At 32.5% G+C, this 26,850-nt stretch overlaps 3 protein-coding genes across 3 annotated transcripts; 1 reads left to right on the top strand and 2 right to left on the bottom strand.

Moving 5' to 3' along the window:
• Window positions 1-230: 230 nt before the first annotated feature.
• LOC127181015 (potassium/sodium hyperpolarization-activated cyclic nucleotide-gated channel 1) lies at window positions 231-5,711 on the top strand. The gene is made up of 11 exons (XM_051135485.1): window positions 231-596; window positions 1,609-1,804; window positions 1,914-2,015; window positions 2,109-2,246; window positions 3,437-3,598; window positions 3,685-3,778; window positions 4,124-4,251; window positions 4,323-4,454; window positions 4,642-4,879; window positions 5,016-5,183; window positions 5,401-5,711. The coding sequence occupies exons 1-11, from the start codon at window positions 424-426 to the stop codon at window positions 5,445-5,447; spliced, it is 1,578 nt and encodes a 525-aa protein (XP_050991442.1). The 5' UTR covers window positions 231-423; the 3' UTR covers window positions 5,448-5,711.
• Window positions 5,712-7,025: 1,314 nt separating this feature from the next.
• On the bottom strand, window positions 7,026-23,834 carry rab27a (RAB27A, member RAS oncogene family). Its single transcript, XM_051135339.1, has 6 exons — window positions 23,647-23,834; window positions 15,581-15,753; window positions 11,877-11,962; window positions 11,679-11,782; window positions 10,551-10,674; window positions 7,026-8,490 (listed from the first exon to the last, which is right to left on the bottom strand). Exons 2-6 carry the CDS (start codon window positions 15,731-15,733, stop codon window positions 8,289-8,291), a joined length of 669 nt encoding a protein of 222 aa, XP_050991296.1. The 5' UTR covers window positions 15,734-15,753; window positions 23,647-23,834; the 3' UTR covers window positions 7,026-8,288.
• A 2,294-nt stretch (window positions 23,835-26,128) lies between these two features.
• On the bottom strand, window positions 26,129-26,795 carry LOC127181031 (protein PIGBOS1). The gene is made up of 2 exons (XM_051135509.1): window positions 26,713-26,795; window positions 26,129-26,506 (listed from the first exon to the last, which is right to left on the bottom strand). Exon 2 carries the CDS (start codon window positions 26,451-26,453, stop codon window positions 26,247-26,249), a length of 207 nt encoding a protein of 68 aa, XP_050991466.1. The 5' UTR covers window positions 26,454-26,506; window positions 26,713-26,795; the 3' UTR covers window positions 26,129-26,246.
• Between the last annotated feature and the right edge of the window lie 55 nt (window positions 26,796-26,850).

Raw genomic sequence — 26,850 nt, 5'->3', positions numbered from 1 at the left:
GGAGAAAACATAACGTGCAAAAAAAAGACTTTAATATTTTTCATTTAATAAACCTTTACACTACTACTACTACTACTACTACTACTACTAATAACAATAAAACTGATGAAGTAACAACAACAACTCAATAACACACAGTGGGCTTATTTAATATAAATAAAACATCGCCTCGCTTACTAACCTGTTAAATATTAGTCACTGACAGCTGGAGTACCGTATCAGCTGTAGTTTATTATAGCTTCATGTCTTTAGCATTTCTTCGATAATATATATAGATATGTTAATGTTTAATCAACTCCATTAGTTAAACGAAAGAAGTGAAGCTCTGCTGTCACGCGCCGATTCGCGCCACTTTAACATTCGAACATAAATAACGAACATAACGAATTAACCGTTATCTGCGGTCCGAGTTTCTCCGTGAAGATGAGTCAAAATAGCTCAAGTGGCCCAGAAAAGTTGCCCAGAAAGTCACGGTTTTCGGCCCTTCGAGCTGTCCTAACAGAAAGACGACCGGTGAACGTCGAAGGAAATGAAAATGAGGAAAAAAAGGAAGTTAAAACCAACAAATGGGTGATACACCCTCGGAGTCGCGTCAGGTAACGTTAACTCGGACTTAACTGGTCTCCCTTATGTAAACTAGTAGGTTATCGTGGAATAAAACTCAGTCAGTTTCAATTTCCGATTATTTAGCAAATGCTAATTAAAAGTGTGATCGTTGTACACTTGATAGGTTTTAAAAATAATAATAATAATAATAATAATAATAATAATAATAAAAAAGATGCCGTCTATTTTTATCTCTAAACAGAGACCATGAACAAGTCGTTTTATAATATCATAAAAAAAAAATACATTTCACGTGGATATTTTTTAAAAAACGTAATTCATTATAAATGTAAATAATGTAAAATGTTAAGATAAAATGAAAAATGTTACACTTTCATTTTAAATGAATACATTTCTAATAATAACAAAGTGACAACAAAATAATAATATCATAATACATATAATATCATATAATATGTTTTATAACAGTCCTATCATAATAAAAATTACACTTTAAACACTTTTTAAGTAGATATATTTAATAAACATAATTAAGTTTAAATGTAAATAATGTAAAATAAAATAAAAAATATTTATATTTTAATAAACATGATTCAGTTTTAATGTAAATCGTAAATGTTACCATAAAAGGAAAATGTTACACTTGTATTTAAAATTAATAAATGTATAATGTATATAAATGCTGCAAATAATAAAGCATAAAAATAATAATAGACTGACAACAGAATAATAATATCATAATAAATATCATAGTATAATGTTATAAAATATCACAGTATCTCAGTTTAAATGTATATCATCTAAAATGTTACGGTAAAATGAAAAAATGTTACACTTGCATTTGAAATGTATTCCTTTATAATGTATAAATGCTGCAGAGAAATGTTTATAATGTATATAAATGCTGACAAAATGTTACAGTTGCTACTAACTGTAAGGCTACTAAATGATTAATTACCATGTTGAGCATGTGTCTGTGTTTCATTAATGCCATCACTGTGATCTGTCAAAAATGCATTTGCTTTTTTTCCTGTCTTACAGGCATTACTACCTTATGTATATGGTGATCTTAACATTCGTGAACCTTATAACAATTCCTCTAGACATGGCATTTTCTGAGGAAATGCTTGATAGTGCCCACAAATACTGGGTGACCTTCAATGTATTCTCAGACACCATGTTTTGTCTTGATGTTGCCATTAATTTCCAAATGGGGATTTTCAGTGACGACGGTCAGGTAGGAATGGGTCCTCATTGTCTTTTATGGTGTAATATGAATACTTTGCCTTTGTTAAAATATTGTTGAGTATTAAAGATTTATGCAATGCTGTCTTGTTTCTGTCTAGGCCATCCTGGATCCAAAAATAATTAGACAGGATTATTTCAAATCTTGGTTTGGTCCTGATGTGGTGGCTGCCTTTCCAGTTGACATCATCATTATTATTGTGGTAACTGTATATCGTTCACACTGATCAAATTGTAGAGATCCTTTAAGTTCTCACAGTACAACCTGTAACGAAAGCATGTCTAATTTACCACAGGAGCACTTTTATCACGCTGACACCGCTTCACTGATGGCCTCCAAGCTGGTGAGGATACTCATGTTCGCGAGGATTTTCAGTATGATCCGTTTACTCCGTGTGCCGAAGCTTCTGAGATTCTGCTTTGAGTTGGAAAGTGTAAGTTTCAGTTTTACACACGGTCATGTTTATGCAGAAAATGATCAATTCATTATGTACAGCCACAGAAGAACTTCCCTGCCATAGTCGCCTTCGCTCACTGGGGGAAAATAAGAAAATAAATCAAAATAATTTGTTTTGTGCTACAGTTGAGGTCAAAAGGTTACATACACCTTGGAGAATCTGCAAAATCTGTGTTATTTTACAATAGGGATCATACAAAATGCATGTTCTTTCTATTTAGTACTGCCCTGAATGAGATATTTCACATGAAATACATTTGCATATAGTCCACAAGAGAAGATAATAGTTGAATTTATAAAAGTTATACTGTTTAAAAGTTTACATACACTTGATTCTAATACTGTGTTGTTACCTGAATGATCCACAGCAGTGTTTTTTTTTTTTTTGTTTTGTTTTGTTTAGTGATAGTTGTACATGAGCCCTTTGTTTGTCCTGAACTGTCTGCTGTTCTTCAGAAAAATCCTTCAGCTCCCACAAATTCTTTGGTTATTCAGCATTTTGAGTATTTGATACCTTTCAAGTGACTGTATGGTTTTGAGATCCATCTTTTCATACTGAGGACAACTGAGGGACTCATATGCAGCTATTACAGAAGGTTACAGAAGTTACTTACATGTTTCACAGAAGACAAAATAATTTAAATTTACCCTGATCTTCAAATTCAAAATGTTCATGCATTGTGGAGCATCAGTGAGCGTTTGAACCTTCTGTAATAGTTGCATATGAGTCCCTCAGTTGTCCGTATTAAATAAAAAAGTAATATGCAATTTGTATGATCCCTTTTATTTAAAAAAGTGTTTTTGCAGGTTAATGTCATATGAAAAGCTATACAAATTACTTTTTCACACTTTTTCAGAAAGTCATCTATGATCTAATGATTTAAAGAATCCAGAAACCAAACCAATAATCTGAAGAACCTCTAAATAAATATCAAAAACAACTCCAAAAATCATACAAGTACCTCATAGAGCCTAAAATTTTTGTAATAAGAAGATAGCAATTTTTGAAGATGTTAAATCACTCTAGCTGACAGTCTCAGTTCAACACAGTAGATATCTTTTTTTTTTTGGTAGTATTTTTTCACATTTTCTAGTAAACCAGGTTGTATTTTGTACACCCTTACAGTTCTAGTGTTCTGATATTGTCTATGTTATCCGTCATTTCAGGTCTCTGACATTCAGCTTGAAGAAGTCAAGAAGTTTTTCAGGGTTTTTTTCTTGTTCCTGTTGATAATCCTCATCTGGCACTGGAACACATGTGTGCAGTACTTCATATCTCTACTGGAGGAATTTCCCCCAGACTGCTGGGTCATGCAAGAGAATATCAAGGTAAGTCTCAATTTGTATTTTGCATATGCAGGCAGTTATTGATGTGATGCTTAACATTTGTTCCAATCTTTTTTTATGTTTTTCAGAATGCCACAATCGGAGAAAAATACTCCTATGCTTCCTTTAGAGCGTTCTCTCAACTGGCCTGGATTTCAACTAAATCAATTCAATCACCGACACGTACATCACACGACATTCTTTCAACATTAAGCAATTTTGAGAAAAGATGTTTTTCCCTATGCAGAAAAATAACTCTTGAAAACATTTTAATCAATGGCATTTGATAAAGAAAGCACCATTATTACTATGAGGAGTATAAGTAAAGTATTAAACTTTGATGTGCTGTTACTTTTCTAATTGATCAGACTTATGATTTTCATCTGCCAGATGACTAAATGACAAAATATAAGCCATGCCACTGTACCTTAGCATTATGGCACCAGGTTTTGCAGGAGCAAACACCACTGAATAAAGTGCAAAACTGTAGTTTACATTGAGTTACAGTGATTCCCTTTTGTGTTTTAGGTATGGCAGAACGATGGACGGCTGTTGTTAGCATGGTGATTGGATATTTAATGTGTTTTGCTCTTGTCGCCTGCTTGATCGCAACAGTTGGGAGCGTGTCTACGGCTGGCAATGAATATAAGAAAAAGGTGCTCTTGAGTGATTTTTTTATTCAACAAGCAAATACATGGATTAAATGCCTAACATATAAATATTTCAGATCAGCCAGCTGCAATCCTCCAAAATGTTCAAAAAGCTGCCTAGGATGTTGCGCCAACGCACCACTGCCCAGTACAAGTGGCAGTATGATAAGAAGAACATCCTTGATCTGGTGTCAAAACGGCTGAGAAAGGTTTCTAATTCATTCATATGAACATAGAAATAAGTAAAGGTCAGTGCTGAAAACGTACACGTACCTCAGTGTCACTCTCATACTGGAGCCGATGGTCTGAGCCAATCGCAATGTCCTTTAGAAAGACCAAAATAATCTGTTTTTACATATAAATCATTTTAACAGGGGTATATTTTCTCTTTCAAAGGATATTATGGCAGATATGTGTCCCAACCTGCTGAGCAAAGGCTCCATGTTTATGATGCAAGACAGAGAATTCACCGAAGCCATCTTGGTGAAGTTGGAGTACGAGTTATTCAACGCAGGAGACATCATCATTCATCAGGACGCTAAAGCTGACAACATGTTCTTCATCGAGCATGGACGGGTGCTCATGAAGAACGAATATTTCCAAATGGAGCTGTATGATGGAGATCATTTTGGAGGTGATGTATGAGAAATCTGCTGTAGTATGACAGGAAAATTCGCAGACAGGAAAGAGTGTAAAATGACTGTTTGAGGTGCCATTAGATCAATGTGTGAAAAAAAATACTCACCTATTTTAGACGTGTGTTTCTGCAGAGACCAGCTTCCTGTTTGGTGGAAGGCAACTGGCCACAGTTTCTGCTCTGACCGCCTGCAGCCTTTTCTCCCTGTCGTTACAACAGTTTAAGGAGATCGAGGAAGAGTTTCCACATGTTGTGAATGAGCTGAGGAGAGCAGCTCAAATGCTTAAAAATGACCTTGAGGGTAAGTTCAACATGAGTCGCTTTCATATAGATCACAGAATCTTGATCTGATTAAAATCAACATGAAATGCTGTTCACAACTTTTTAAACTTCTGTAACATTACATATTTCCATGAGAAACTAAAGGAGGTGACTTGTAAGAATTACAAAGACTAATGACTAAGTAAACAAGGTACATTTTGATTGCATAATGACTTTAAGACTTTTGTTTATTAAAGGTGTTGAGCTGGAATTTGAAGTTACATCAACATCAGACAGTGTGTGAGACGACAGACCAGGACCTTTAGCCAATTAGTCAAATGTTGGATAAGATTATTTTATTGTTTTACAATTTCAATTAAATTTAATTTTTTTATTTTCATGGGTATTTTAGATGCTTAAGCTGTTGTAATTATATGACAGAGATTTTTTGAATATTTTTTAATATGCTTGATAATACATATAACAATGCAATATAGTATATCTAGAAAGTTCTCATTCATCTTTACTTGTCATTTCTGTATGATTACAATATATTATCTGTGCACTTTTGTTTAATGTGTTTTATTATATCCACACCAACATAATGACACGGAGGTCCAGTGAGAGATGTTAAGGCAGTATTAAAAAAAAGACAATAAATGTAAAACTTTTTGCTTGTCTACTATATTCCAAAACATGCATAAACAGTGTAAATAAAAGTCTCAGAGCGAAGATATTTTTACACTGTTTGATCCATTCAGATTTTTTATATTAGCTCTTGATGTGAAAACTGACTTAAAATTTCTGCAACCAGTGTAAAATTATTTGTTTAAAAGGCAGAAGAGTATCATCCTAAAAACTGAACTTCACTGACAAGAGCTGCCTGTAATGAAGTATTAAAAAAAAGAAATCTCATAACTTATAAACCAGACAGACACACATCTGGTCTATAAATAAAGGTTGAAATAAATTGCTTGTTCACAAGCACGAAAAGCACTTTGTAGGTTTTTCTGTTACATCTAAAAAATACATTTTTTACTGATGTTTACTTGTAGCATCGAGTCCACCACCACTGAACCACTTCACACTCACCCACCCTTCTGCTGTGATCAGCTGGTCACGTGATTGTTACAGCATTCTGATTGGTTGTAATGTTGCAGGCGACATTCGATTGGCTCAGAATCATTGACAAGCGGCTCTGGATTGGCTATGTTCTCTAGGGGCGGTGCGCATTCTAATTGGATAAACCGCCAGTCAATCAAGGCAATAAACCACACAAAAACGTATTTCCTACAGGGGGCGCAACTCTTGTAGATAAACCCCCTTTAGAACTTTATTCTAATCTCAGCATGTTTTGTGTAGACTACAATATATAATTTATGCAGTATATTTATTACAAAGGACCGAAATCAGCCCCAACAATCTGTAAAATAGTTTAAATATGCCTTACTCTGTACTCTGTGTCTGTAACAAGTTCATTCTGACCAGCGTTGAGAAAAGCAACAGGTACCACATAATTGTTTTGTATTTATTAACCTAGGTTGATGCACTTATTTACATATTCCAGTTCTTTAATAAAACATGACTTAATAAATTCATTATTATTATTAATCAACTAAACAGAGAAAGTCAACAAAGCACAAGCAACAAGAAAAATGAAACTCATTCTATCCACTTATTCTTTGTGGCAAAGTACATCTGTTTTTCTTAGATGGAGGCGAAGGATAAAGATTGTAAGCACATTGCTAAACTAAAAACAGAAGCTCTTTGTGAAGCAATTAATGCAACACACAGTCAGGGTAATCTGTGCTGCAATTTCACATTTCATCACACATGCATGCAGATTATCAGCATTTCAACTCAAGTGCACATGACAACATCATAATAAATAATAAAATATATTTATTTTTTTCAAATAGAGTTTCAGTATTTGGCACAAAAGACAGTGTTTGGCAATGATACAGTGTTACAGGCACTACAGTGGAATAAAGCACTTTGGAAATGATTCTATAAACGACACCAAATTGTCCACAGAAGATGAAAAAACACATTTGTTTTGCTTTTGTGAAATGGAGGGACTGTAAAGAGATAAACGCAATCTACTGGCACTTTACAACCTTTTTTTGAGAAGAGGGCGCATAATTTACAATATGGATGTGGGCATTTCATCTAAACAGCACTCCAAATCTAATCCCATGATTAAACGAAATGGCAGTAAAAATCTACACAAACCAGCGACCAGAAAAACAGTAAAACCACAACCATCACCTGGTGAATGTCTAAACAAATGTACTATACAAATCAACCACTAACCTACGCATGAATACAGTAACAGCTAAATACTTATTTGTCTCTGACATCTACATGACTACAGATAACATAGTAACACATTTAAAAGTGTTAAATTCTACAAACTTGTTAAAAAGTGGCATAGAAGTGAATGCTATTCACCATTAGTCCACCAGAGAGGGACAACCAGCACAAATGATTACAGGAACAGATTACACCCATCATTACTAACCTTTGTGCCATTTCAAATCCATATTTGATGGTTTTCTTAATTTTTTTTTTTTAAAAGTGACACAGGTTGTAAAGCATGCATATAAATGAACATCTGCTTAAATATATTTATATATATTTTTGTAACATAAGGTGTTAACAAAAATATAAATATATATATTTTAAACAATATTTAAAATCATTTTTTAACATGCATATTTTTTTAAATCATATTTCCAGTGATTTATGTGGGGTTTTCATTTAGAACTCAACATAAAACTAATTTTCTGCGTCACTGCGTCAGAATCAAAGAAATGCACTGAAATGCATGCATTAGTCCAGGTCTAGTTTTAAGAAGTGCACTAACAGTGAAAGACACAGTGAGAGGAATCAAGCCCTTGAAACACATTAAATCTGATGCATTAAGGTTTCTGAATGCAGGATTTGGTGTAAAGTGCTCTCAAAACGTGAAGACTTGAATCTAGGTGGCTTTAGTCCATCTATTCTGAGACAAACTGCTTTTACGCAGCGTGGGGGCTCTGATCCTCTACATCCGCTGAATTCAACCGTGATGTGTATTACCACTAATGTACAGGATCAGAGAGCCTCGGCTGCATCTCGAAGCAGAGGAAGGATTCTTACGGCATTAGCAGCTGCACTTGCTCTGCTCGGCGTCGTTCGGCTCCGCCAGGTTGGTGGTGCTATGGCCGTTGCTGCGAACCGTCCCGTCAGGGATCCAGGATTTGTCCACGCATCTCTCCATGCGCTTCATGATCAGATCCAGCAGAACCTCCACGGCACGGCTCACATTCTCACCGTTCGCAGCGCTCGTCTCGAAGTACGGGACTCTGTGAAAAGACAAAAATAAGACAGATTAGATGACAAATCACAACTGCAATAGAGTTTTGGCACTAGCATGTTACTAAACTATTAATGCAACACACTAAGCATAAACTACAGCAAGACCAAAAATTAGTATTTTTATTTATAAGTACAGCTTTTATAGCTGTAAGCTGTATTATAATGATTCCTAGATTGATACCTACTTTTTTTTTTTAAAGCTGGTAGTTAAAAAAAAATAAATACATAAAAATAATAATAATATTTTTTATTATTATTATTATTATTAGTTGATCAACTGCTTTGAGTTGCTACTTGAATAAAATGAGTATATAATGAAAAAATTATATTAATATTATTTAAAAAAATATGTATTTATTTTAAAATGTATAATAATGACCACTATTATTATTATTATTGTTGTTGTTGTTACTGTTGTTGTTGTTGTTTATTATTATTATTATTATTAAATAATCAACTGCTTTGAGCTGCTACAAAAATAAAAATTAATAATAAAAAATAACATTAATATTATTTTTTAAAAATATGTATTTATTTTTAAAATCATGTATAATCATAATTACCACTATTACTGTATTATCATTGTTGTTTTTATAATTATGATGAAATGCTTTGAGTCGACTTGAATAAAATTAAAAAATTAAATTAAATAACTTATTTAGAAAAATATGTATTGAGTTTAAAATCATGTATAATAATAATTACCATGATTAGTATTATTATTGTTGTTGTTTTTATTATTATTATTATTAGATGATTGCTTTATTATTATTATTAGCATGAACTGGTTTAAGTTGCTACTTGAATAAAATTTATTTAAAAAAATAATATTTTTATTAAAAAAACGATTTATTTTTAAAATCATATATAAATACTATCATTATTGTTGTCATTTTTATTATTATCATTATCATCATCATCAGATGATAAACTGCTTTGAGTTGTGACTTAAATAATAATAATTAAAAAAAGTATATTATATAACTTATTTAAAAAAAAGATGTATTTTTTTTAAATCATTTATAATAATTACCATTAATATTATTATTATTATTATTATTTTTATTCTTATTATTATTGAGCTGAAAGCTAAAAATAAAATGAATGAAAAAATAAATTATACCTACACTACCATCAAAAGTTTTGAATAATGAATATTTTTTATGTTTTTGGAATAAATCCTTTGATTTATTTTAAAATACTTTAAAATTATGAAATATTATTGCAATTTAAAAATAACTGTTTTCTAAGTGAATATATTGTAAAATGTAATTTATTTCTTTGATCAAATCTGAATTTTCAGCCTCATAACTCCAGTCTTCAGAAATCATTCTAGTATGCTGATTATCATCGGTTTATTATCAGTGTTTGTACAAAGACAAACCAGAATGAGTTTAGATGTGAAGATCGGTCAATAGAATTTGACTACATCATCTGATGACATTCAACAGATGAGTCACTGCAAACTCACTGAACACTGATGAGAACTGTCCACAAATATTTTCCCTGTTGATCTCACGAAACCCAATATGAGAGAATCACAATTCATATTATTGATATTATTTACGCAGAGAATTTATCTAATTACACCAAAGGATTCATTTTCTTAGATGTCTCAAAAGACTTATTCTGCACTGATAAGAACTCGAACAAACGAAAGACTCCTCACATTAGCACTGTAAATATTAGTTTTTCGGTATACCACCATTTTAACATGCCACATTTAACAAGAGCTGCCCTCATCTTAGACAAACACGCTACACCTTAAAAAACAAACATCCTTAGAGTCGCCCGCACCCTGAGAACACGCATGAAGACCTATATCCAGAAACAACTCCAACACGCCAGCGAATCACTTCACATGTGACATTATGCTAACATTTCATGTAAATATACGGATATGTTTTAGTATCGGCACAATCTAGTCAATGTTATGTGATGACATCACAGCTAACTTGTAATAAGGTTCTCTAACAACTAAACGGCAGACGAGGTCACGTGTCACGTCACATTCAGATACAGATACAGGATGAATGTCGCTTCTCACCCGTATTTCTCAGCCAGTTCTCGTGCATTCTCTGCTTTCACCGCCCGCTGGTCCTCCAGGTCTGATTTGTTTCCGCACAAGACGATGTCGGGATTCTCGCAGTACGCATGCGTCTGCAGCTGACCTGCACGAGACATCACGGGAATTAATCAGCAAAATAAATGATTAAATAAATATAATATAAAATAAATTATATATATAATTTCTCAAAAAAAATAAAATAAAATAAATAAATAAATAATAATAATAATAAAAAGTACTATTTTATGTAGTAATACTAGTTTTTTAATATTTAAAATACGTTATTATTATTATTATTAGTTGGACAACTACCATAAACTGCTAGGTAAAAATAAAATTAATTAATATATATACATATACACATACACAATTTATATATATATATATATATATATACATATATATATATATATATATATATATATATATATATATATATATTTTTTTTTTTTTTTTTTTAGTAATACTAGTATTTAATACTTTAAAAACATTAGTTGCTATTATTATTATTATTATTATTATTATTATTATTATTAATTGGACAACTTCCCTAAACTGCTAGGTAAAAATAAAATTTATTCTTACATACACATAAACACACACTAAAAATATTTTCATTTTATTTTAGTACTAGTAGTGGTTGTGGTAGAAGATAGGTAACCTGCTAGTTAAAAGTAACATTTAAAACAAATAAAAAGCGTATTATTATTATTATTATATAGGCAACTGCTCTAAGCTGATAACTCTTAATAAAAAAAATTATATTAAATTATTATTGTTATTAAATCATTTATTGTTATTATTATTATTATTATTACTACTATTACTACATAGGCAACTGCTCTGCGCTGATAGTTAAAAATACTGTTAAGAAAAATTATATTAAATTATTTATTTTTTTTAAATATTTATTTACTTATGTATTATTATTATTATTATTATTATTAAATAGGCATACATTCACCATTAAATCAAGTTGCTAGTTAAGAATAAAATGAATAAAAATAATTTGTGGGAGAATAATTTGTATCTTGTATAAAAACAAAGCCAGATCTGTGGTGTGCACATTTATGTCTCATGTGTTGGTTACGGTAAGTTTGGACTTACTCATCCAGTTCCGCACATTAAGGAAGCTCTGTTCATTTGTGAGGTCAAAGAGCAACAGGAAGCCCATGGCATCTCTGAAGAACGCTGTGGTCAAACTTCGAAACCTGCATTTAGATGAGAAAAACCATCCAGAACATCACATGAAAGCTCTCAGACTCATATTAGCATGTTATAAAACAGTGCTGGTCTGCATCTGACCTCTCCTGTCCGGCCGTATCCCACAGCTGAATGTGAATCCTCTGTCCTCTCCCGACTGCCCCATCAGGACCGTTGGATTTGTACACCTTAAAGGACAAAAGCAGACATTTCTGAGAGCCATAAGAGACTCATAATAGTGCAATGAATATCCTTGCTACTTTATTCTAAACGATATTCTCTGCAGGCGTTGTGAGGTTTGCCCATGCAAAATGTGCCACCACAATGCTACACTGTTGTGGTGGTTGCCAGGGTGTTGCTATACAGTTGCTAAGGTGATGGCGGGTTGGTATACAGTTCCAGGAAACCTGAATGTACTTTTCACACCGTCAAACACAGCCGTGTAACGCACACTTGATGACTGAGAGCGGAAAGCGTCTCATTAGTGCCGTGACTCTTGATTGTGTGGCCCTAAACCATCAGCGTTTGTTTAATGTCTTAAGTGCTCAAGTGTTTGTTCTTAAGGAGGGATCACGGCTCTGATAGGCCATATGATCCTTTGTTCATCTTTCCCCTAAAACACACACACACACGTCTGGTTTATTATCTTTGTGGGGACTCTCCATAGGTGCAGTGGTTTGTATACTGTCCACACTGTATTTTCCATCCCCTTACCCTAACCCTACCCCTAAACCTAACCCTTACAGAAAACTTTCTGCATTTTTACTTTCTCAAAAACAGTAATTCTGTATGATTTATAAGCTTTTGTACCCATAGGGACCTCAAGCCAGTCCCCACAATGTCAAAAATTTCAGGTTTTACTATCCTTGTGGGGACATTTGTTTCCCACAATGTAGCAAAAACAAGTACACACACACACACACACACACACACACACACACACACACACACTTCCGCAACTCTACCTGTACCAGTTTCCTCAAAACAAATGTTCAGTCAATTCTTGTTACCATGGGAACTGTTTTTAGTATTCAGTGAGGGACAAAGTTCAGGTACCCTAATCAAATATTACTCAAGTAGAAGTAAAAGTACTCCTTTAAAGTTGTATGAACTTGACAAGTTTTATATATTTTTTAAATGGGATTTTACATCTCATATCTATACTTATTTAAATATATAATAATCTGAATATTTATTTATCTATCTATCTGAATACCTAACCATCTATCTATCCAAATATCTATCCATCTGAATATCTATCCATCTATCATCTGAATATCTATCTGTCTGAATATTTATCTGAATATCTAACATCTATCCATCCAAATATCTATCCATCTGAATATCTATCCATCTAACCATCTATCTATCTATCCATCTATCTATCCATCATCTGAATATCTATCTGTCTGAATATTTATCTGAATATCTAACATCTATCTATCCAAATATGTCCACCTATGTGAATATCTAACATCTATCTATCTAAATATCTATCCATCTGAATATCTATCCATCTATCTATCATCTGAATATCTATCTGTCTGAATATCTATGTGAATATCTAACATCTATCTATCCAAATATCTATCCATCTATGTGAATATCTAACATCTATCCATCCAAATATCTATCCATCTGAATATCTATCATCTATCTATCTATCCATCTATCCATCTATCTATCTATCTATCTATCTATCCGAATATCTATCCATCTGAATATGTAAATATCTAACTATCCATCAAATATCGGCCTATCTAACATCCATCCATCCATCCATCCATCTATCCATCCATCCAAATCCATCCAAATATCCATCCATCCAAATATCCATCCATCCAAATATCCATCCATCCATCCATCCATCCATTTATCTATCCATCCATCCATCCAAATATCCATCTGTCTATCCACCTATCTATCCATACACCTATCTGAATATCTATCTATCCATCCATCTGAATATGTAAATATCTAATCGATCAAATATTGCTCTAACCATCCATCTGAAGATCTATCTATCCATTCATCTGAATATCTATTTATTAGGACTGCACGATAAATCGAATGCGATTCATCTGCGATTATGAGCGCGATTTTGCGCAGCTTGTCAGTGATTTACGGCTCTGTGCATTAACTGCCGCTCCAGCTGAACGCACGTGATGGAGATTCACTACTAATCATAGAATCGGCTTTACTGAGGAGATGCGCACAATAATCGCATGCGATTTATCATGCAGCCCTACTAGCAATCCACCTATCTATCCATCCATCCATCCATCCATCCGAATATCCATCGATTAGGGATGCAACAATACAGTTAGTCCACGGTTCAATACGTACCTTGGTTTTTAACCACGGTTTTCGGTTCTGATATCTTGCCACTTCAGTGTTTTTTTTGTTTTTTTTTTTTTTTTTGCTACAAATGAACAAAATACTCCGTACTCTGTATACTCTGTACACTGGAAAAAGTGTGGTTTAATATATGTCTGCTTAATTTTTCTTTTGATAGAGGCATTATTTTTTCAATTTTTACGCAAAATAGGATGAGTTTTATTCATACTGGACGCCAGAGGGCACCCTCGTGCAGAAAATCCACATATGCATCAAAAAATTATCAGTGATGACGTTCCATTCCTGCTTCTCTAATATGGATAAAGGTATCACAATTGCTGTAACTAAATCAAAACAATATATAATGTTAAACGTTTTGAATGATAAAATGTAAGGACAATAAACACTCGTCTGCAATAACATATGGTTCATCTGTATTTTTCAAGTCATCTCTTGTATTTTTATAAGCCATTGCTAATCGACATACATAGAATATGAGTATAGAATTTAGTGTCTGCCTCATGTCTGTCCACATCAGATCACATAAGGAAGTTATTTCAAACACTTGACTGATGATGTGAATTAAAAAGTTTTAATGTTTTTTATAACTTTTGTTTTTATAACTCTTTTGTTGGACAACAGGTTTAGAAAGGCTTATCATTGCATGTCATTAGAATGGAAGATGCTCTGCGTGTGTTGCTTTTTCAAATATAAATGCGGAAGCGTTGCCACATTTCAGCACGTGATATCGCGGGCACATATACAGCAAATTCAGAGACAAATAAAACAAGGAAGTTATTTAAATACAAAACCGAAAAAACGCAAATCTATCCGAATATCAAACCATCTGAATATGTGAATATCTAACTATATATCTATACTGCAAGGTGTGTATCATGTGAATTATGTAGACTGTCTCTTGCTGTAGCGTGTTCCCAACAAATTAAGCAGCCTTAGGCATTATATTGCATTCAGGAAAAGCATAATTACTCTGCGCATGTCTGTATGCTTTCACAGGGACGCAGCATACTGCATGTGTTTTTCCTGCATCTAGTATTCATGACTGTGTTCAGACGAACTTGTGTATATCTCTCTGCACCTAAGGCTGCGATTTACACATGAATGGCTTCTCTTGACCTCTGGGCAAGTTTCCATGTGCAGGTACCAATTAAGCTGAACAGAAACATGGGATTTTACAGTCCGGTTAACCCCGAGCAGGACTCCACAACAATAAACGCCCATTACAAATCAAGCAGGAAACATCTGAACCAGTGAGACTGTGAGAACAGCGACTTATTTCCACTACACCATCCACACTATCATAGTTAAACACTCATTAATAAATAATGAAATGTCAGCAAATAAAAACCAAAGCATGGAAATCTGCATATATACACTGGTGAAAGGAAAACATCAATAAAATTCATAAACTTTACACGTCGTTTTAGTGCCAGTAATAAAATACTCACCACTCGTTTTTCTCGGAAGTCTATTCCAACTGTGGTAATGAATTTGGAGTTGAATTTGCCATCTGTGTACTGGTATAGGAAGCTGGTTTTTCCCACCCCAGAGTCCCCAAGTGCGAGGAACTTGATGAGGTAATCATAGTCCCCATCGGACATACTGAGAGCTGAACGAGGACCTGTAATGGGCAAACACAAAGCACTGTTATGTTAGTTTCAATCATTTCCTATTATAGTGTTTTGATTATATCTTATTTTTAGATTTTCCATAGAAGCCTGAAGACTTATTTCAAGCAATTCTGAGGGGAAGGTCAAAGCTGCAAGTTATAAACTCAGAATTCTGACTTTTTTCTTGCATTTCCAAGTTTCTATCTTACATTTGTTTCTTTCTTTTGGCCACAAAACAAAATAAAAAGGTAATGGCAACTTTTAATCTCTCTATTCTGACTTTTTCTCACACTTGAGAGTTTATATTACAGTCTGAATTGTGAGATACAAACTCAGAATTGCAAGGAAAAAGTCTGAAATGTCAAAAATGGATAAAAAACCTGCAATTAACTTTTTTCCTTTTTTTTAATCCAGTGAAGGAAACAATTTCCCATACTTTTTAATGCCATTTTAAAGATGTAATAATTTTGTTGTGTTTTTGTCATTTTTTAATGTCTATAAAGTTTTGTTTTAAGCTTTAGTTAATTTTAGTTGTTTTAGAACATCAACTTAAACTAAACAAAAAATTAAAATTTTGCCTTAGCAAATAGCTGAAATAAAATAAGTTTAGGTTTTTTTGATATTATATTTCAGCTAAAGTTTATTTCACTTCAAGTAATGAAAATGTTATAGTTTAAGTTAACATGAATAACCTTGACACAAACATTCCAGAACTCTCACAAACAAAACACTACCAATAACTTGAGACGTTTAAGTCGACATGAAGCTTAACTTCCATGATAGGATAATCAACAAGGTTCATACTGATTCTAAAGAACCACCCAAAAGCATCCCATTAGTCTATGGAAAATCTACCGAGACCATCATTTTTTAACGGTTCTGTTAAAAAGAAGAAAGACAACCATTTTAATTGATGCAACAGTGCTGATTTAGTAACAGGAAACAAAAAGAAGAATTTGAGGTTATTGCTGATGTGTTGAATTTCTATTTCAGAACAGTAAATATCCTTCAGAAACCTCTTTTTTGTCATCGATCATGAGCGTCCATAAATCCTGGAGCCTAAATGAGGAAAGAGACTTTGAAAAAGCAGCTTTTCATACTTCAATGCATGCACACAACAGCTTTTATTTCCACTCACATTTGTCAACTCTAGTTTCTTTTCACTGAGGCTTAAGACTACAATACAGAGACATTCATCAGTTAACAATTAAGTGTTTCATAACCTATAATATTTAACTCAGGGGTTGCACTGGAGACAATCATTATCTGTCATTTTAGGCTTTGAAATGTTGTCATGCTCTATTTTTATCTGTCAGCGTTGCTACTGAAGCATTTTTTTTCAAGCTTGTTAGGTCTGATCCTTTTGTCATTATAAACTGCAGTATCGAAAGCTGGTTTGTCAATGTAAAAAATGACACAAAGCCTCACTAAGTTTTGCGAAAAGATGTTCGAAGCCCTGACAGTAAGTTACAAGTTGCACATCGCACAAGATCAATGCAAGTTCCTCAACGAAAGCTCTTCCTTTGTGATGTGCAAGTTCAATTAAGAACTGTAAGAGATTCTAAACCTGCACTATGATTTCATAATGTCCTGGCACACATCTTGTCTTGACACGCTCTCAGAATTAGGCAGAGGAAAGCATCCGTCGATGACGGAGCTGTAGCTTTGAGTTCTCAGACCGTATTAAAGCAGATCATATGACTGCAGAAAAAGCATAAAAACTCAACAAACGGCCACATTCTTTCACACAGCAGCACTAACTTAAGCTGCTTAACGTCTAGGACTGACCAAAGCACCCGGATCGATCCAGAACTTTTCTGGCCGGTGGTTCTGTGAGTCACACGAAAACACTTCTGCTCACCAAGGCTGCATTTATTTGATCAAAATGCAGTAAAAACTGCAATTTTGTAAAATATTATTACTATTTAAAACAACTGTTTTCTATTGTAATATATTTAAAAATATAATTTATTCCTCTGATGTAAAGCTGAATTTTCAGCATCATTACTCCAGTCTTCAGTGTCACATGATTCTTTAGAAATCATTATATATCATTTACTTATACACTAGAAAGAGCACATCAGGCCTGACAGCTGTTTTAATAAGTTTCACTGGCTTCGCAGCTGAACTAGAGTCAACAGAGTTACAAGTATTGCAGTAAATCTTACTGACATTAGTGCATTTGGTCTCAGGCACAAGATCACCCAGAATGCATTTCAGTGTTTATCACAGATGAAATCAGTCAATTTATTATGCTGTGTCTGGGAGGAAACGTTCAGTGAAACTGTTTATCTAGAAGATTGGCACTCTACTGCTATCTTAAACACAGCAGAACTTCTAGTTGTCATGATATGTAACTAGAATCCCAAACTAGTTACAAATGCATTTAACAAATATGTTACAAAATATTACTATTTCAAATAAATGATGTTCTTTTGAACTTTCTGTTCATCAAAGAATCCTGAAAGACACTAGTTTCCACAATATACTGACTGGAGTAATGATGCTGAAAATTCAGCTTTGATCACAGCTATAAATTACATTTTATCATATACTCACATGGAAAATAGTTATTTTGAACTGTAAAAATATTTCACATTTTTACTGTATTTAACAAAATGAATACAGTTTGATTTTATGTGCATGCGACAGCTGATCTTAGTTGTAAACAAGCACAAAATCACACCCTTATGTGGATAAATCCGCTCAAATTTAAGACTCTTACTGTGTGAAACGATCATAGCAAGACCTGCAACTCCTAAACGTGACATTCCCTTTTGCTTTTGTGTTTTTCCATACATAATGACGTTTATTACAGCTACAGGAAAATTACTTGAAATCAGATGCTTGTAAAGATAGGTCTGACTTTCTAGAAAGTGCACCAATTTGCAAAAACAACCTTGTCTTTATGCGCTATATAACCATGAACACGAACCCAATTTTAGAAACAAGCAGTAAGTGTTTGGCTGCATCATCTGACACGTCTGTGATGGTCATTTGACACTACGTGAACTTCTGAAGACTGGCTGATGCCTTCATTTCAGTTAGACACATCTACACAATCATCAGCCTTGTGCAAGACCTCAAAGAAATGCCTGAGCTTTTAGCTTCCCGTCCAACCAAAACAGCCGTGATGAACACAAGAGATGGAGGCTTTTAACAAACATTCCCAGCAGAGCACCACCCTGGGCGGCACGCCAGCGCTAGCGGATTCAGGAGCCAACAAACTCTTCTGCGATTCACATTGACAGTCAAGCTCTGACAAGCTCATTTTTTTTCTCTCGTTCACTTCCCTCAAGATGTACGTGTGAAAGACAAAACTGTCGTTCAGACCTAAGAAACCTCAAAAACTTTGACCTAATGCAAGAAAAAAAACAAGAAGAGGTTTTCTTTTATATGTTAGACATTCACATTTTAACTAAACCTTCCAGTTACGCATAAACATTAAATAACAGCCTCAAAGATTATACGCACAAGCTTAAAGCACATGAATGATACCATAAACTGGTAATTATAAGTTGGGAAACTCAGGGTTTTGGAGTAAAGGTCAGTGAGAAAATATGGGGAACACTATGTATGCAGCATCTATACTGATATTAAATTTGATATTATTTTTGTTTCATTTACAAAAAAATAGCCTAGATGAACAGTGTGATCAATTACAGGAGAATATAGAACCATTCAATTTACAGTGCTTCCATTATTTGCATAAAAATTCAGAATTTTTTAGAATAGAAGGTAAATGCAATTTATCATCATAATTTTTTTTTCATAAGTCTGAGTTTACATCTCACAATTCTGACTTTTCTTCATAGAAATGTGAGTTTTTATTGATTGCAATTTATATCTTGCAAAAAAAAAGAGTGATATGAACTCTGAGAAATAAAAGTCCAAATAGTCAGATGTTAACTCAAAGAAAGGTTTGAATTGTGAGATATAAACTCACAATTGCGAGGAAAAAAAATTAAGCTTGTTTCCACCAAGGAATAAACAGAATAAAAAAAGATAATTGCAACTTTGCATCTTACAATTCTAACTTCTTTCTTGCAATTATGTGTTTATATCTCACAATATATCAATTGAAAAAGACTCAGAAAGTCAGATTATTTAATTTATTTTTTATTCTGTGGCATGAATAAGCTTCCATAAATTTCTACATTTAATAATAATAATATTATTATTAATAATTAATAATATAATGCTTTAAGAAAAAAATGCCATAATGCAAAAAAAATCTTAATTACTTTTTTGTCAGAATTTGTGAGTTTATATTCTGTGATTGAATTGTGAGATATAAACTTGGGGAAAAAAATGAAAGCCTGTTTTCACCAATAAACAGAATAAAAAAGGTAATGGTGACTTTGTATCTCGCAATTCAGATTTTTATTTATTTTTTTATTTTTTTTATTTTTTTATTTTTTTTGCAATCTTATATCTCATAATTCTGAGATTATATCAATTCAAAAAGTCTCAGAAAAATCAGATTGTTTATTTATTTTGTTTATTTATTGTTTATTCTGTTGCATAAATAAGCTTCCATACACTTCTACATTTAATAATAATATAATGCTTAATTTTAATGAAAAAAACATTGCCATGCAAAGAAATCCTAATGAATTTGTGAGTTCATATTTCGCAATTCTTAGTTTATATCTTGCTATTCTGACATTATACTTGTTTTGTGAGATATAAATTCAGAATTGCAAGAAAAAGTCAAAATTTTGAGACAAAAAGTTGTAAAAACCTTTTTATCCTGTGGCAGAAAGCAATAGCAATAGTGATGCAAATTTAAGATTTCATCCTGACCACTTGAGATATGTGAAATAAATCACTGTACAATAGGCTGAAAACATTTTTACTAAATAACAATCCATGTCAATTTTGCTATTGCATGGATAAGCATCAGAATGATTTTTGTCATGCTCAGTGTAAACAGACACTCTGGTTCCACTGACAGCTTATATAAAGGCTCCTTTTGGGCTTTTTGAAGGATGTGCACCATAAGATTTAACATTAGACTCGTCTAATAACCATCAGCTGGTGCTCATGTGCTCTTGGCATCCTGTCATGTGACCCTTGATTCCCAGCCCTGCCAAGACCCTCCTTAAAACACACACACACACACTTGAGTCTATGGTCATTTAATCTGCTTTTTCTAGAACAAGCAGAAAAAAAAAAAAAATAAAATAAAAAATCAACAGGCCCATTTAAATGTCTTCAGCTTTGTGGAAAGTTCTTCTCAGGAGAGATTTCTCTCTTAAAATGGTTTAACAGAATAATTTAACCTAAAACTTCTCACTCTCATGTTCCAAATTCCAAATGTTTTTGTCCATGCAATGAAAGTGAACGGGGCTGACAAGCTCCCAAAATACAGACTTTTGTCTATATACCAAGTCTTAGTTATATGTGACCCTGGACCACAAAACCAGTCTTAAGTCGCTGGGGTTTATTTGTAGCAACAGCCAAAAATACATTGTATGGGTCAAAATTATTGATTTTTCTTTTATGGCAAAAATCATTAGGAAATTAAGCAAAGATCATGTTCCATGAAGATATTTTGTAAAATTCCTACTGTAAATGTATGAAAACTTATTTTTTGATTAGTCATATACATTGTTAAGAACACTATTTAAAGAACTTTAAAGGCAATTTTCTGAATATTTTGATTTTTTTGCACCCTCAGATTGCTGATTTTTAAATAGTTGTTCTCGGCCAAATATTGTCCTATCTTAACAAACCATACATCAACGGAAAGCTTATTTGATCAGATTGACCCTTATGACTGGTTTTGTGATCCAGGGTTACATATGGTGTATTAAGACATCTCAAGTTTGATGTAAGTGACATCAAACATTATTGGCTCATGCATGCATCTGGTGACAAAACATCATTTAAGTTTGGCCTGAAAGACATCTGATTAAGTTACCTTTTAATTGCATGGATAAAACATGGACATTTTGCAAGAAACAAAGAAGGAAAACAACAACAGGAAGGAAACAAGACTTGGGATGACGTGAGGTGAGAAAACAACAACAAAAGTTAATTTTTGAGTTCATTTAAGTCTCAAACTTCAGTCAAATTCCAAACACCATTATGATCATGGTAAATCGATTCAAACAAAAAGATGAATTCTGAGTCACAAACATGTCTTACAAGCTACTTACAGTATTTCATCAGTTAAGCAAGTAACAATAGAAATTTGAGCATTCAGAAAGGGAAAAAAAATATCAAAACCAGACATTCCTGACAGGTAACTTGATCTGGGAGTGAAGCACTCTATTTTCCCAGGTGAGGCTGGTCAATTCTCAGGTAACTTCTTCCTTTTTTGATCAGATTCAGGTCACAGTCATATTGAGATGACTAGATCTGATCCAGGATTGAGCACACAAAACCCACGAACAACGTGGTCTATCACTAAACACCAGTGTTGGGGAGTAACTAGTTACATGTAACGGAATTACGTAATTTAATTACAAAATAAATGTAATTGTAATTAGTTACAGTTACTGAGAAAAAATGTGTAATTAAATTACAGTTACTTTTGAAAAATCCCAGTGATTACAAAGGGGATTACATCAGATTTTTTCACACACCCACCCCCACTTACAGATTTAATTGACTTCTTTTAAATTGCATTGACTGCTCTAAAATGAGACACCAATGTTTCCGGAGTTTAGGACACAGAATAGGACACATGCTTATTCGATAAGTTCATTTCCTATTTGGGTTTATGCATAAACTTTATTTTTTAAGATTGTTTTTTCCAAGGCATTGTTAGATGCTAGTGTTTCCTGTCATAACTATGCAAACATTTGATTTCAAACCCAGTATCATAGCTATTAAACTATTTCTTGTTATGATGTTATTTATGTTATGATCTTGTTATGACATATAGCGCAACTGCGCTCACGGTGACCCGAGTTCGATTCCCGTCTCGAGGTCCTTTGCCGATCCCGCTCCCCTCTCTCATCCCAGCTCTTTCCTGTCATCTCTCTACTGTCCGAACACAATAAAAGGCATAAAAAGCCCCCAAAAAAAGTAAAAAAAAAAAAAAAAAGTCTGAATTTGTGATGGCTGTGCTTTAAATTAAATTTTTACACAGCTCAGACTCATTCTGGGCAACTTAAGTCAATGCTATATGCTTAATAAAAAATAACTGGTTTGACTGCACTGTATCCCTAAAATGTCTAGTTTGAACTTGCCGTTTGCTAGCAACTGATTTCTTCATGGAAGCTTTGCATTCAAATATTTCAACTCAAATCAGTGTTTTGTGTCTAATAATTTTGACATGAAACATCTAAATAATCTATCAAGCAGCTGTGTAATAAGTGCGATAATGTACATTCAGCCAGTTGTTATTGCAATATAAAGATGTGCTATTTCTTACTTATTATAATCTTAATTCTAGTGATAAAGGATTTTGAAAGTCTGACAGTAATCAGTGTTAAAATGCTACTGTAAGGTTAACTCTACCTGATTTAAATGTTTCAAAATGATTAACAGTTAAAAATATTAGAAATTTAGAAAAGTAATCAAAAAGTAACTAAAAGTAATGTTACATTACTTTAATAAAGTAATTGAAAAGCTACACTACTTATTACATTTTAAATCAAGTAATTTGTAATCTGTAACCTATTACATTTCCAAAGTAACGTTCCCAACACTGCTAAACACACATTATGATGACTAGCATAACTAGTTCTGAGGCAAAACATACACATATGCTACATATGTAAGATGTATACGAACTCAATGTTACGTATTACACACAAATACGTTATAAAAGCCCCAAAATGTAATTCTTAATTAAATAAAAGCGATGACAAGACATTTTAAAACCGTTAACATCACACTTTGATGAGTTTGACGCGTTAAAAAAACTTTACGGTAACATTCGCACTTACCAAATCAGTGATGTGAACGTTTGTTGATCTCTTTTGGGTTTTCTTTTTCGAAACTATCAAACCAACCGAAAGCAAGTACAAGTGTGTGGTACTTTTCAAGCGATGTACACTTTGTTTCCTAAAGTTGCTCCCACACCCACATGAAGCCCCAGTCCGTGTGTACGCGGCCGTGCAGTGACGCAACACTTCCCGTGCTGCGGCGCCAATCCTACGTGGTCAAGGCTTAGCTTATGAATATTAATTAGGCGGCGCTGACGCTGCTTAGAGACCTTCCTGGAGAGACCACCGCGCAGGCAACGTAATTAATATTATTATGAGCTCAGCCTCCACCATGAAAATTGTCTACCTAGCCAATCAGATTGGACTATCGCTCTAACGTCTTTTGCGTGCTTAATATTCATAAGCTAAGCATTCGCCATAGCACGATAGGTTATTTTGCGCTACGTCTTCTGTTCAGAAAACACGGAAAAAAAACTTTAAATTAATTTAAATAGTGGCAAGCTTTGGTTTCTACACCTAAAATGATGTTTAAAATAGATACAAATTGTGCAACGGTCTGTCGACCGGTTTAAAAGCTGTTTATGTGTGTGTAGTGACATCTGGTGGTGTATAAATGTCAAAGGTACATGACTATATGCGTTGTTAAAAATAATTACTGTGCGTTTCAATCTCTTTGGTTCCTTTGCTGTGTTCCCTTAATTGTCCTAAATCTGGATCTCAGCATCATATAGACACTGTTAAGAAAAGCTTAAATGTGATGAATCTTTATTGATTTTATTTGTATTATTATATTTTATATTTCTTATATTATTTTAAAATTTTATATCATTTTTATTTGTTTTAACAAATGTTATTAAAATATTTATTATTTTTAATTGTTATCTAATGATTTTTAAAAGATGAACATCTTAGATATTCTACAAGGAAGCAAGGATAATTTAATTATTTTTTATTTTATTTTTTATAATTTTATTATATAAACAAGGAATAAACAGAATAAAAAAGATAATTGCAACTTTGCATCTTACAATTCTAACTTCTTTCTTGCAATTATGTGTTTATATCTCACAATATATCAATTGAAAAAGAAATAATAAAAATAATAAATTATTTATTTAATTTATTTTTTATTCTGTGGCATGAATAAGCTTCCATAAATTTCTACATTTAATAATAATATTATTATTATTAATAAATAATAATATAATGCTTAAGAAAAAAAATGCCATAATGCAAAAAAATCTTTTTTTTTCTTTTTTTTTTTTGTCAGAATTTGTGAGTTTATATTTTGCAATTGAATTGTGAGACATAAACTTGAGGGAAAAGATTTTTATTCAGATTTTTATTACTATTATTATTATTATTATTTTGCAATTTTATATCTCATAATTCTGAGATTATATAAATTCAAAAGGTCTCTAAAAATCAGATTGTTTATTCTGTTGCATAAATAAGCTTCCATACACTTCTACATTTAATAATAATATAATGCTTAATTTTAATGAAAAAAAAAACATTGCCATGCAAAGAAATCCTAATGAATTTGTGAGTTCATATTTTGCAATTCTTAGTTTATATCTTGCTATTCTGACTTTATACTTGTTTTGTGAGATATAAATCCAGAACTGCAAGAAAAAGTCAGAATTTTGAGACAAAAAGTTGTACAAACCTATCCTGTGGCAGAAAGCAATAGTAATAGTGATGCAAATTTAAGACTTCATCCTGACCACTTGAGATATGTGAAAATAAATCACTGTACAATAGGCTGAAAACATTTTTTATAATTTTATATATATATATATATATATATATATATATATATATATACACTATAAAAATTATAAAAATGTAAATAATGCACATTTATGCACATCTTGCAGACTGCTTAATACAAGAAAAGTTATAATTGTTTAGATTTTTAAATGTTTATTTAAAATATTTATTTTATATATTTTTTTAAATTTCATTGAAATTATTTATTATATTATATTTTTATTTTCATTTATTATTATTTTTAAAAAATAAACATCTTGGAGATTCAAAAAGGATGCAAGCCTAATTGAATATTTATTTATTTTAATTTATATATATATATCACCATTAAACATTTAATTATTTTTAAAAACATTTTAAATAATAATCTTGCAGATTTTTAAATAATACAAGCTTAATTCAATCTTTTTATTTTTGTTCTATGATTTTATTTTTGTTATAATTGTTTAGATTCTATAAACATTTATTCAATCTACTTTTTATTTTATTAAAATTACCTATTTTTATTTAAGACTATTTATTTATTTTAGAACGACAAACATATTGCACATTCTGAAAGGAAGATGCAAGCCTAATTCAATAACATTATTTTTAAATGTTCTTTTTTATATATATTTTAAAATGTTTATATTTAATTGTTACAATTTTATTATATATATATATATATATATATATATATATATATATAAAGAACGGTGGAATCTTCTTGTGTATTTGCAGTGTCAAAGAGACATTTTATTTAGAACCTAGTGACACCATTTACAAAATATACAGAAATAGCATGTATTTTAACACATTCAGACTCTCACACAGAATCTAGTTTGACGTCAGTCTTTGGTTGCAGATGCATCTTGCTGTGCTTTTTGGGTAGTTTCCGCTCTCAGCTCCTCTGGGTCAGGCTTGAGGTCTTGATCTGGTGCAATTGGAGGTTTTCTAGGTGGCTCAAATATAGGCCTATATATATATACACCTCCCACCACTCCAAGCAGAGTAGCAAATGCAACCTGATTAAAGGGAATCCGTCTTCCAAACATGATCTTATGTTATGAAGAAACAAACTCCATAAGAGCAACAAATCACCCCACAGCTGAAAAGAAAAAAGACAGAAGGAAAGTTTATGAAATGTTACCAACCTAGTCTATACTTATTATGTTATCATACAGCTATTTGAGTATGCATAAGTGAAGCACACTGCACAAATACTATACACATTACAGCATCAGCGCATTTTATGGATGACGAAATTCGATAACATTCAACACATGTATATCTTAATTTTGTAATTTCTCTCACCGTTTATTATAACTGAATAGTGTGAGAAGTGTGTGGTAAAACACATGCAGCCAAGGACGAACGAGCGACTACGGCAACTCGCGATGGACAAATGCGACGTGCATTTTCGCATTTAAATTTTTCCAACGTATATTTGTA

This window comes from Labeo rohita, chromosome 18 (genome assembly GCF_022985175.1).
Source record: "Labeo rohita strain BAU-BD-2019 chromosome 18, IGBB_LRoh.1.0, whole genome shotgun sequence".
In the NCBI taxonomy this organism is placed as follows: Eukaryota; Metazoa; Chordata; class Actinopteri; order Cypriniformes; family Cyprinidae; genus Labeo; species Labeo rohita.
The sequence above is the reverse complement of the archived record's forward strand: the minus strand, read 5'-3'. Positions and strand labels throughout refer to the sequence as shown.

What these genes read in the sequence shown, in the direction of transcription:
- LOC127181015 (XM_051135485.1), top strand. Translation starts at nt 424, where the DNA reads ATGAGTCAAAATAGCTCAAGTGGCCCAGAAAAGTTGCCCAGAAAGTCA. An exon ending in TCATGCAAGAGAATATCAAG is followed by an intron (nt 3,599 to 3,684) that starts GTAAGTCTCAAT and finishes TATGTTTTTCAG; the next exon opens with AATGCCACAATCGGAGAAAA. An exon ending in GCTTAAAAATGACCTTGAGG is followed by an intron (nt 5,184 to 5,400) that starts GTAAGTTCAACA and finishes TGTTTATTAAAG; the next exon opens with GTGTTGAGCTGGAATTTGAA.
- LOC127181031 (XM_051135509.1), bottom strand. Translation starts at nt 26,453, where the DNA reads ATGTTTGGAAGACGGATTCCCTTTAATCAGGTTGCATTTGCTACTCTG.
- rab27a (XM_051135339.1), bottom strand. Translation starts at nt 15,733, where the DNA reads ATGTCCGATGGGGACTATGATTACCTCATCAAGTTCCTCGCACTTGGG. An exon ending in ACTTCCGAGAAAAACGAGTG is followed by an intron (nt 11,963 to 15,580) that starts GTGAGTATTTTA and finishes TTGTCCTTTAAG; the next exon opens with GTGTACAAATCCAACGGTCC. An exon ending in GAACTGGCTGAGAAATACGG is followed by an intron (nt 8,491 to 10,550) that starts GTGAGAAGCGAC and finishes GTCTTTTCACAG; the next exon opens with AGTCCCGTACTTCGAGACGA.